The sequence below is a fragment of the Charadrius vociferus genome, unplaced genomic scaffold (genome assembly GCF_000708025.1).
Source record: "Charadrius vociferus isolate BGI_N301 unplaced genomic scaffold, ASM70802v2 scaffold311, whole genome shotgun sequence".
Lineage (NCBI taxonomy): Eukaryota > Metazoa > Chordata > Aves > Charadriiformes > Charadriidae > Charadrius > Charadrius vociferus.
Window position 1 is genome coordinate 3,203,160 of NW_009646965.1, and position 12,593 is coordinate 3,215,752.

Genomic DNA, 12,593 nt, shown 5'->3' on the forward strand with positions numbered 1-12,593 from the left:
GCAGGAATGGAAAATCCTGGAGAGAGAAGAAACCCCATGCAAAGGACAGAAACTGCTTCTTTTTACGAAAGGGCCCAGTAAATTGTTCAACTTGTACAGTGGCATCCCATTAAACTGTATCTCAAAAGGAAAGACAGAAAAATGTTGATGTTATCTAAAATGTATGGGAAAGTCTGAAAGGATACCAGAATCTGGACAGAGTCTGGATAACTTGATGGGGGAAAAAAAGAGTAATCTGACCTCTGACATCATACAACTGATTTCACTGGTAATGTAAAGGCTTCCCCATCACTGCAGCCCCGCCGGAGCTCTGGAACTGGACCTGAACAGAGCTTCCCTCATCTTCCACACAGGCTGGAACCCAGGTCAGCCTCCTTGTCAGCAGTAGAGAAGTGCTCAGTATTATTGTAGCAATAGTACCTTATGGTACAGTTTTCAACACAAGCAGTTAGGGACGTTATTACAGAACTACCAGTTACTATAGAAATCTGCACTCGATTCTTTCTCTTCCCTCGTAATGATCCCTCCTCCCTGGGGTGTTGAACGATCAACAAAAAGAAACTAGAGACAGGGAGGTCAGTATGCACTTCCATAAATTCTGATTCAACCACAAATTTCCTTAAAGGTCCATCTTCAAGCGGTCCCTTTCCTGAATTTCAACAAACACAAGAGACTAAATTCAACAGACAAGACAAAGAATGCACAAGTCTTCATTAAAAATATTCACTAGTTCTGTCATCTACTGAAGAGGTTCCCTCCATATCGCTTCATTTGTCTTCACAGTTTTGGTACCCATTTTAGAAACACTATACATTGTGAAGAAGTTATCTTAATTGTCTGCAGAGAAAATTGAAAAATTATGAAAGTTAATTTCAGGCAGAGCAACTCTACAGGCATTAAGACAACAGCAATAAGATGATCAGGGAAAGATCTGAGCAGAAAGAGTCAGCCTTACCCATCGGATCCTGAGCCTAAGACTGTCCACACTGATATAATTTCTCATTTCAGATTTTTAGTTGAAGTCATTACATGATTGTAATATTTTCTTTTAGCCTTAAGATGCAAGAGTGTTATAGGTAAAAGGACAACATGGACAAAGACATGAAAAATATTTTCGGAACAAAAATGTTGGTTCGAAGAATGATATAGCGATTCTTTTGCCAGTAATGTCATTTTTAGCTTTTTATACTACTTCATCCTCTAAAATACTCTCCAAGTACAGATCGTGCCTGGCAAGCGTTGACCTGCAGTAGGAGGAACGTCTCTCCTGGATGACAGGGCAGCAGGAGCTCTCTTGCATATTTAAGCAGCTTTGCTCTCCAGTAGCTGAAGCCATTGCCAGACCTCTTCTACCCTTATTCACCTCTGTCTGCCCCTCAAAGACACCAGTGCGAAGCAGTGAATCTTACAGGAGACAAGAGTAACTCTATACGGTAACATAATTCAGTGGAAGGAAGATAAATTCCTTGATGCATCTTCTTTCTCACACACACCTACTCTTGGGCCTGTCACAACGTGGCGATTGATTAGTCACCTTCTCTTTGAACTGCAGAGCACAGAAACATAAGAAATAATGATGAGAACTGATATATCTCATGATTAATTCACATTAAGGCCCTTTTAATGAATGAGATAAACACAGTGACTAATATTCATTACATAAGGTGTTAGACATGAGATTTATTTGTATGTAGCGGAAGAGACAGCGTATCAGACAGAAAAAACAAGGAATGCCTAATTCTAGAAAAAGGGAAGACCAATGTATTTTCAGCTTTGTATAGTTTGCACTGATTTTTTTTATTATTTATAAGGAAATACTCCTTTCCTGGGATTGTACTGGTGGGCACAGTCAGAAGTGCTGTATTTCCAACCAGCTTGAAAGTGAAATTCTGAAGGAAAGGTTTTTCTCAGGACATTTCAGTCCAGCCAGAGAACAGGCTCTGGCATTCTGACAGGTCACATACACAACCAATGCACTTCGGCCAACTGCACCTGGACACCAAATTCACACTCAGCTATGGTTAGTAACTGGGTCTTTTTAAAATATTATTATTATATTATTTATTTTACCTTTTTTTTAATTTTTTTAAGAATTCAGTTCTTAAATGTTTTTTTTTCAGCTAGCTGTATCACAGCTGCACATTTTTTTGTCCTGCTCTGAAAGGCTTTCAAAAGACATTTGCTTCAAAGGGTTTTCTTTGAGAGAGGCCTCCTTCACTTTTTGGTCTTTCTTGCTATTAGGGCTCTGTGTCCAGGTTTATAGCATTCCTCAAAGCAGTCTCTAGAGAGGTTCATCCTTTGCTCCTTTATACCAAAATTCTTCAACAAAGAAGTCAGACAAGTCGTTAAAAATCTGTCCTCACCAAATTATTCATATAATGGCAGCTTTATCCTCAACTAGTTCAGATTACATTTAAAACCTGTCATGTATGCTTTTTTCTTTTTTTTTATTTCTGCTCTTTCAAAGTGGTCATCTCAGAGGACTATATTTTGACTTCATATTACCGCTTCCTAACACACACAGAAAATCTTCAGACTTGTTTTGGATTTTCAATGCTACTTTCCTTTCAAAATATTAAAAAGATTTTAACAAGGAGAAAAAAGCATCCTGTAGAAAAGCACTCAATAAGCTGATATTATTACATTAGGGGAAATCAATTTTTAAGATGTTGTCGAATATTGACTGTAAAAGTTATACTGGTAGATACAGATAACTCCTATGGCTTCAAATGATAAGATTTATTACACTGCGTTGAAGATTAAAATAGTCGCTCCTGATTCTTTTCAGCTGCCGCCTCTATTTCATAAGAGACACCGCCGTTATTCAGACTTTTTCCTCTATTTTCAAAAATAATCAGGTGCAGTATGTCAGAAAAGTGGTTTGTTCTTTTTTTAAAAAAAAATGTGTTCTACTACAGTGATTCTAACCCATATTTTCGTGGATAACTGATGCCTGTGGCTGCCAGGGTCGGAATCTTATGGCCATGGTCCCAGGTACAGCATGTATAGACACAGTAAGATGTAATCTGCCTCCAACTACAGGCGCTTTTGTATTGCTAATGTTCCTTAAAAGTTTTTAGAACTTGTTTCTCTTCCTCAAAAATAAAATAAAAAATGAGAACAAGCAATAGTTTAATCAGTATTGTATTTTACAGTCACTCATAACTATCAGAAAGCTGAGGAACAATTTAAACAGTTCTTTACTCATGAAACCTCATTGTTTTAAACAAAAGTAGGTTTTGGGACAAGGATTGAATATTAAATAAATATAAAAATGTTTTGTTATTGTTCTCATTGTAATAGTTGTAGTTGTTTCTTATATTGTTTTTCTCATGTAGCAATTTTTAAAAAGCTGATAATATTTGCTTTATAGTCTCTCTGTTGGAGGAAATGTTTGCTTTTGTTTTTAGCGTAAGCAAGATCCCTTCAAGAAAGTTTTAAACCTTTAATACTGGAGAAATTAAAAAGAAAAAGATCTCTAAAACCCAAACCAAAGAGCTCTCAGCAGATGCAGCTTTTTGCTTGGAATTCCTCCTCTGAGGAGGATACTATCTTTGCAAACTTAAACAGAAAAAACACGTGTGTTGTTGGTAGGTTCAAATTTACTCAGAAGATGTAAAAGAAATTATAGGGAGATGATACGATAGCAGTACCTAAGTAAAATGTGCCTTGTGATTTGGCAGAAAGATTTCCATTTGACTCGGAGAACCTTTGTATCCAGGTTTGCACCAAACACCATTAACAAAAGGTGGGCATAAAAGAAGAGGAACTGGGAAGGTATTAACCCAGGTATCTACTGAACTGCACAGATCACTGCAACTTGCTGGGTCTAAATTATACAGTAAAATAATTAAAGAGAAAAATATTCCTCAGAGATCCACGCATTCACAGAAGTTACTTCCACTTGTATTCTCTCACAGTGACTACTAACAGACACAATTAAATTCTGGTTAAAAATTATGTAATTCCCATTGATTTCAATAGGAATTTTACCTGCACTAAACCCTGACTAAAGCACCAAATCCATTTCCCAAGTCCTCAGTTTTTGCACCCTCCAGTTTTTACCATGCAATTGGAATATAAATAATGTTTATGGTTCAACACTGCTCCCTCTCAAATATTGTACCGAGGCTTTACTGAAAAATGCCTTCAGCTGATTACGTGCAATGGCATGGAAGTGCTCAGTGATCTGTTATATCCGTAGATACCAAGATGCCTCACCTTTTGCTTTTTTGCATTTAAAAAAAGCCCTCATTTATTATTAATGACATGGTTACCAAAGTGTCATTACTAATATTTTATTAGTAAAACATTAGTAGAGTATTGACTCACAATTCTAAAACAGCCAAAGGCTTTGCAGCAGTGAGCCGTTTGCCTCTTTTAAACGCTGCCCTTCAAGGATACAAAAATCTTGCAGCAATATTAACCGGGCTTTTGTGCATGATGAACTACTATTATTTTTAAGAACTGTACAACTTTATTTATGAATGGGTACGTGATATGTGCCAGAAAACTGACAGGATGTTCTGCAGGACTTCTCTTCAATGACTATTTTTGCAGTCCTTGGCTGCAATTTTAAATTATATAACCTTCACATTGGATTTCACAGCTTTCTATATGTAATTATAATGGAGTGGCAGCTATGCTGTAGTTAATGTTGAATGTTGTTTTCTGCTTAAAGGTCAAGCCTATTCTAAAATCCATATTCTTAGTGAGATTGTCTTGAAAATTTGCTGCGCCTACTTGGTATGCAGAGCAGTGGTCTAAATTATGATTATTTGTGGAAGAGGTTTCTGAGAAACTCTTCTATAAATAAAAGACAAATAAAGCTCCTCTAAAACATCTAAATGTTACAAAAATCACATGATTCTTCTCATTTGCATGGATGTGTTATTCAACCTATAGCCCCGACCATCTGTAAACTGATTTCAGTTGCTAGGGATTCATTTTAGCTAGTACGTGTCTCTTCAGAGAAGAAATTTTAGAAAATGTTAATAAAGATAGTAATGATCTAAATTGGCGTGCCTAAAGAATTAAATGCACACATGTACCGAGATTCCCTCTAGCTTGATATTTTGCACCAATGTGCCATCAAAAAATGACTGAAAGACTTAGGGTGAGACACTGTGATTATTTAATCTGAATTATATGCACTCTCTGCCTTTGCAATTCAAGATGTGCAAGTGAGCGTGCCGCACAAGGCTCATTTGGAAATTTTGCCTAGGGATAAAAATAACCTGGGAAGATTTTAAAATTTTCTAAAACCAACCCGCTGACACCAATCTTAATTCAGAAATATTGTTAAGGCAATTTCCGCTGATTAGCTAGAGAGAAGATAAAGGATAATAAGGGTGCACTAATCACATTTCCAGCACAATGAAGCCCAGTCAAATGAAAGCAAGCTGTTGGGTCAAGGATTTCTTGATGCATTGTCCCTCCAGAGGAAGTCGTAACCTTTTGGTGCAGAGCTAGAAATACAGAGAGCTGCAAGTACTGCAAGGAAACTGCTGCAGAGAGCAGAGGGGGACCGTGGGGCACACAGTGGGGAGCCTGCAAAGAGTGGGACAGATTAGAAGAACAGGCAGTAGAGGAGAGGAAGACTCCCATCTTCCTGCAGAGTGAAGGACCCTGGAAAGAAGGGGATGGATGGGGAGCGGAGACATCTCAGCACAGCCATAAGAAAATGGGGTATCTGATAAGTAAGCAAGCCCTCTTCCTCATGAAAGAGGCTCTGACAGCAATCTGAGTCCCGCTTCCCTTATTCCCATCTTGCCAAGATTGAAGAATGGCGGGAAGATCACTGAGTGAGCTTAACAGATGGGTTTGTACATCTCGTATTGCTTCAGGTTGCATTAATCTCTGCGGTGGGTTCTCATTTAGCTGAGAAAATGTCACAAAAACAAATGAACCGGAGCAGGCTGATATGCCATCAACAGATGTAGAAAATCTCTTCTGCCTGTTGTAGATAGAGGCAAACAGTCGGCATTCGCACTTGTCTGCTCCCTGCAGCCCTTCCAAACCTAATCAAAGATATCACTGGCTGAGCTGGGAGTACAAATGCCTAAAATCAGCAAACACTTCGAACAGAGAAATGGGTAGAATCAGTCAGGGAGTGTGGACAATGGCAGGCAAGTGAGGTGACGCAGCAGAGAAGTCCAAGCAGTCAGGGAACAGAGACAGAGGAGAGGTCAAAGTACAAAGGATACGTGGTCAGGTGTTGGGAGAACTGCCTTGGAGATGGGGACGATTCATTTCTGTCCGTGAAACCATCTAATCCCTGCCTGCCTATGCATACCCACTTCAAGAACATGCCAGTTCTTGTGCTGTTCTTGCATCCTCCCCTGAATTCATCCTCCTGAAACCACACAGACCTTTCGGCGTATGAGGTCCAGGGAAAAAGAAGTGATGTTTTGCTGGCTTTGCTGAGAGTGTCCACAATGAAAAAAGGAAATGCTGGAGGAACAGCAAAGGAACCAACCTCAAATTTGGTGCATTCAGCAGCCAATTACTCCTGCCGAGGAGGGTACTGTAGCATGAGGCAACCCGATATAACGGAGGACACTAAGTATGACTGTTTAAAGTACTAAAGAAGATTTAGGATTGCCAAAAGTTCCTTCCATAAAGCAAAGAGTGAATAAATTTAAGGTGAAAGGAAGGTGAGGAAAACTTCAGGTCACACAACCGTAACTGCAAAAATTCAGGGAACAGGAAGTAAATGCAATCTTTGTTTTGCTTTAATTAGTCCATCCTTGAACATTGTCCCAACACACCAACCATTCTATCTGCTAAGATTTTATCTTTACAGTTGCTAAAGGAACACGGAACAGAGTAGATGAACATTGAGATGCCAAAACTGAATGCTTGTTTCTTCCTGCGCTGCTCTCAGTGGGCAGCCAGGTGAGCCGAGCACCACCAGGCCTTCTGCTGCGCTTCCAGCCAGGACATGTCCTTACACTTCACTGCCTACTGGGGATCACTGCCGCGTGTGTTAACAGATGGGCTACAATATACACCTACGCTGACACTACTTACCAACGCGGTGCTGAAAGGAGGATGCTGGATCTCTGGGGGTTCACACACACCTCTCCTCGGCTCTCGCTGATGGCTCCTCAGCTCATCCCTCCGCCGGTGACAGTACCGGCAGCCACAGCTCTCGGACCACCCCACACCGCAAAGGCAGGGAGCAGCACATTCAGATTCACCACACTGCGCTCACTCGGAGACTGGCTAGATACTCTTTGACAACACATTTTGCTTCAACGCATAAATTTGATGCAATGTAATTTCCCTTTATGTATGTGATCTGATGGCCAGAGTGACTTTCCTGTTTTCATCCAGCAGACAAAAGGATTAAACTCTATAAAAGGTAGCCAATATTTAAGTTTTAATAAAAATATATTTCACATATGCCATTCTTCCCTTAGACTGACCTAGTCTACAACCTATTATTTACATAACTGCTACAAGATCTATTTCAAAACCAACTCGACAGTTCTCTCCAGAACTGTAGGCTGCCCTGCCTGTCACCGTGATGGGTAAACAGTGTCACCTTTTCAGGGCCCAATGAATTATAGAGAAGTATTAAAGTGCACCATCCATCACGATGGCACTAAGCAGGTTTTTTGAAGTAGATTTCAGATCACAAATGCTCACATTTTTACTCACAAATGCTGTTTAGACTGTTACCAGAAAACACAAATTGGACGGCCCCTACACAATGGCCATATGATGAATGGACATGACAGGTGGTCAAAGAAAATGAGTCTTGCTATTCTACAAATAACCTCATCAACATGAAAGTAGAGCTGTAGCTCTGCTGGTAGCCAGACTGCAGTAACTTAATGGTTTTATTTGCTTGAACTTCTAGAAAATCAAATATACAAATGAGATACAAAGAAGCAGCAGTATTGAAGCAATATTAGCAATTCAACCTGATTATGTGACACACAATAGAGTTTTCTACTAAGGATGTGTCACATTTGAAAGAAAATTATTCAGATTATGAGTCGCTGTTACAAGAATACCTTTTCACAGAAAAACCCTCATGATTTTGCAATCACAACCCACTGCAAGATATTCAAAATATGCGACTTTTAGTTCCACTGCAAGCAATCAAGTCACCCTCTGATGGCTGAACACACCAACAGTCACCACCTGCTACTTCTCATTTAAAGTTTTTATACTTCCATTAGTCTAAAATAGTAGAGATTACTGTGTAGGATTGAAAGACGGGGAGGTTAGACCACCAGCAATTTATCCATAGCCTAAACAAAAAAGGAAATTTCCCTTTTAGGCAAAACTCTAGATCTAAGGACACTTTGGGTAGACTTTTAGAAGAATAAAAGAAACCATCTGAAGTTTTGTGAGGGTGCTAGGTATCTCACAGATCTAAGTGTAAAATAGTGCACAGAGTTATTCTTTAGCTCAAGTACCAGCTTTGAGTTTTGCCAAAGCCAAGGTACACCCTTCATGATGAGTACACACACAGCATGTGTGGTCCTCATTTCTGCAGAACTCAATCATAGATAAAAGTGCTCTGAAATGTAACTGAAAGCAGTGTGTTGCTGGTAATAACTTCAATGATTCTTCCTGGAACATTTGATTTCCTTTAATTTGATGAATTTGTCAGCAACACATTTATTTTCACGAAATAAATCTCAAAGGCCACAACTGCATTTTTCTCTCATTGTAAGTTACTCTTATTAACTTACAATGAGAAAATAATATTACATATTGAGTTTCTAATTGATAAATGTAAGAAGTCAAACCCATTCATTAGTACTTTTCACTTGCCCATGGAAAAGTTAAAGCCTACATCATGCAAGTTAGGACCTACCCTTGCCTGCTTCATTTCACTTCTTAACAACAACTTTAACCTGAAGTTGTTGGGTTGATAGAGCCCAGAACAGAGGCAGTATGGAGATAACGACCATGAGACCCAATATGGAAAGCAGCCACGTAAGGTACACGAAAACAGTAGACAGAGAGAAGTCTCCCTCCCAAAGGAGAACAAGAACTCCATTCCTTCTCCTCTCTGGAATAAATCCCTTGGACTACAAAGCTTCAATGCTTTTAAGAAAAAGAAGGTGAAGCTTCTGGACTTCAGTATGAGAAACTTAAGGATCCGACTTCCTACTAAGTCTTGTATTTCCTACAGCCCAAAATTTGAAATTATATTAATAGTCCATAAAATGGGTTAGTTACCATCATGCAACTTTCCCAATTATGACTCATGACAAGATTTCTACAGTGCATTACGTGTTATCAATAACATTATGGGCAAACACTCACAAATAAAAAGAAAGGTGGCGCTTTACTGTTAGAAATTCAGTAACTGATATGCTATAAAAATTACAATATTCACAAAGTATAAAGGTATTTTGGAAGAGGTATCCTCCAAACCAAAAGCCATCCGCAACCTGTTCCTGTATAGTCTGTTAGTGATCGAAGTGATGAAAAGAAACCTATACTGTTAACCAATAAGGAAACCAAGATGTAAAAAACCCCGCATCACTGGAACTAACACACAATATTTTTAAAAGGAGAATGAAAACAGTTAGCAGTGAAATCACAATTTTTACATTTCAGAAATCCATAATGAGATTTATACTACCTCAGCTAGGAATGTAAACAGAAATGATGACCCCTTAGTGCACCCCCAATATATCTGGAAAGCAAATATAGGATGGCAGCCAGTGAAGACAGCAAATTGGATAAAACAAGATAATCCAAGATCTTATTTCACTTGGCAAGTAACAAATCCCAACAGGCAGGATCTTTTCATTGACAAAGCTTCCTAACAAAAGCTACAGTAAGATGAAAATACAAATTGGAGTTTTCAAGAAGAAACAGAGCAGATGTGTCAACTGAGTTGCCATAGAAGAAAGTATGCGAGATTCACGACCGTAATTCAGGAGCTCCAGGTGTTAGCCCAGCACTCCTGCAGGTCTCACAGCAGAAAAACTCATCTTACCCTTCCTCCAGGCATTCCTCAAACTAGTAGTGGTTATACGTCAACAAGGATAAAATGTAGCTCTAGACACAGCTTTCATATTTTTACACCAAAGCAAAAGATGCCAATTCATGAACTCAGATACTTTAAAAAAAATAAAAAATAAAAAATAATCAGACGAAGCGTTCAGGTCCAACTAATTTTTAAGTTTGACTTGATATTGGCTACATCATATTTTACCTAAATATGTTTATTTTAAGGCTGGGCATTTCATCACGTGTACTTTGCCAGCCAAGTTCAACGAAAGCTGATGTTTTCTAACTCTATTCCACCACAAATGACAGAGCCAAATGGTCATATTACCTCAAGAGTTCCTTTGGCAGAGTAAGCAGCATACGAGTACAGGAGGTCTTGGCTGTGAAGCGTTTTGGTCTCTCTGTTGCACTGTTGTCCACTAGGATAAAAGCATTCACCGCTGTTTTTCAGAGTTACTGTGTTTGAAGAAGAGCCCGGCAGGTCAAGCAAAACAGAGTAATTTACCAGCCGGACATCTTCAAGGCCTTGGGAAGTCCACTGAACCAGAATTTTCATTGCAATGTCTACATCATCTTCTCTAGGGAACTGTAATAAATCTCTAGAAAACAAACAAACAAACAAACAAAAACAACACAAGCAAAGACAGTTTTAGCTTATTTCCCACCAAGACACTTGTACCTTAATATGCATCAGTCTGTAATTTTATTCATAATGTATCATCAAACATATGGGGGGGGGGGGGGAACACCTTTCATTTTTTTTTGCAAATAATTTCTTACCAATTGTGAGACAAAAGCAACTGCTTTCTGGGAAATAAAATAAAGAATAAAATATTTATAGGAAACATCCAATTAGAACACAAAGAATCCCACAGAAATTATCACAGTTATTGTTTCAAAATTCATCTCTCTGGTGCTGAGCAAGTTTCTGATATAGCATCAATTTAACCAACCATTGAATACGGAGAAAGAAATCTGAAGTAACATTTCAGGGACCCCAGAGAGGGCATGATGCTGAAAATTAGTTGTAATTATATGTTTGGCTGAAATTCATCAAGTAAAGCAAATTTGCTAAACAGAATGGAACTGTTCCCCTAAATATTGTGCTAGCTGTCAGAGAGTTTTCCTCCGATTTCCTACCTGCGCTGAAGGATTACCTGAGCCAAGAGCTTGGCAAGCATACGACACAAGCCTGGAAATTATTTTGGCAGTTATCGACCAGATGGGCCAACTGAGACTTCAGATGGGTCGGTCTGGGCTTGTATCACTGGTCTACACCCGCCACCAGATGGGCCACAGGATGAAAATGGTGACAGCACTGAAGGACCACCCTCCTCCCCAGCCAATGCCAAAAAACATGAGATGTAGAGAGGATTTTAAAGATAACAGTAGAGGACAGATATGCTGAAGGAACAACTAAGTAGGGAAGGCTTTCCCTATTTCGGTAGGCAAGCATTTATGCAAGCAAAGCAGGGCAGAAATAAAAAGCACCATTCTTCAAATAAAAAGCACTATTCAAATGCAGTACAAAAAACTTATGGAATATTTGCTGAATTTTCTTTTTTTAGTGGTTTTGTGTGTGTGTGCCTGTGAAGCGCTCAGGACTGAGAAACAAGACTAAGGATCACAGAAGTATTGACCTCCAAGCACAGAGATACTGACACTGCCTGAAACTCTTGTTCACAAGCTTCTTTTCACAAAACGGCCAATTCTATTTAGATGCTTTAGGGTCCTTAAAACCTAAAGGTTTAGGGTTTAAAATATAAACCTTAACAATTCCCCTGGCTGTCTTGCACACATCAAAAGCAATGGTTGAATAACGCATAGCCATTTTAAAACCATTATTGGAAGCGACGGGTATTTGAGACTCCCACCCAGCGCTTCACAGGCACCCCCGCGATGTTCAGAACCCAGCTGTGATGCTCCCAGCTGAAGGTACCGGTACTGCTTCCAGCAGGGTCTGTACCAACCCCAGGGAGAACTCCACCAAGGAAAGCTTATGACAGAAAGCAAGCGCAAAGAATCCCTTCTCACCCCAACAAAACGGTCTTGTGGTTCGATAGACCTTTTTCAAGAAAGAACATTTACTACCTAGATAACATCAAAACCTTAGAAAGGCAAAAAGTGAAGTTTTAATACCTATTATAGCCTAGAAATGGCTCAAAAATGGTACACTACGTACAAGTGTCTAATGCCCATCCCCACATTATATGGGTGAAATAATTATTTCAACATCCAAAGGATTTAAAAAATATACAAAATTCTCTGTTTAAAGAAATACATTGTATCCCAGGCCCCATTGCAGCAGCAAAGTTATTAACGTACAAAGTTCAAAATCTTTACAAGAACACCGGGCTTATGTTGAAGGCTTCAGAGATCCTGTCAGGAAGAATAACTGTCTTGCAGATTTAATCTTTTCAAATTATCTAAAATAAGTCTTCAAGCAGTCTACACAAAACAGATGAGTTAATCCAATCTGTATATATTACAAGTTTCCAATTTCATCTCCTGTGCCTGCTAATGTAATGACATAAACTTGGGCACTGCAGAAATATAGAAAGTCGTGTGATTAACACAATCATTAACAGAATATCTGCATTCTCCTC

At 39.1% G+C, this 12,593-nt stretch overlaps 1 protein-coding gene across 1 annotated transcript in view; it reads right to left on the bottom strand.

Annotated features, from left to right (window-relative positions):
• The window catches only part of NAALADL2 (N-acetylated alpha-linked acidic dipeptidase-like 2), a 272,257-nt gene that overhangs the window by 213,305 nt on the left and 46,359 nt on the right, over positions 1-12,593 (bottom strand). The window contains exon 2 of the mRNA XM_009895320.1: positions 10,316-10,586. Within this exon, the coding sequence (XP_009893622.1) occupies positions 10,316-10,586 (271 nt within the window). The remainder of the gene's footprint in view (positions 1-10,315; positions 10,587-12,593) is intronic.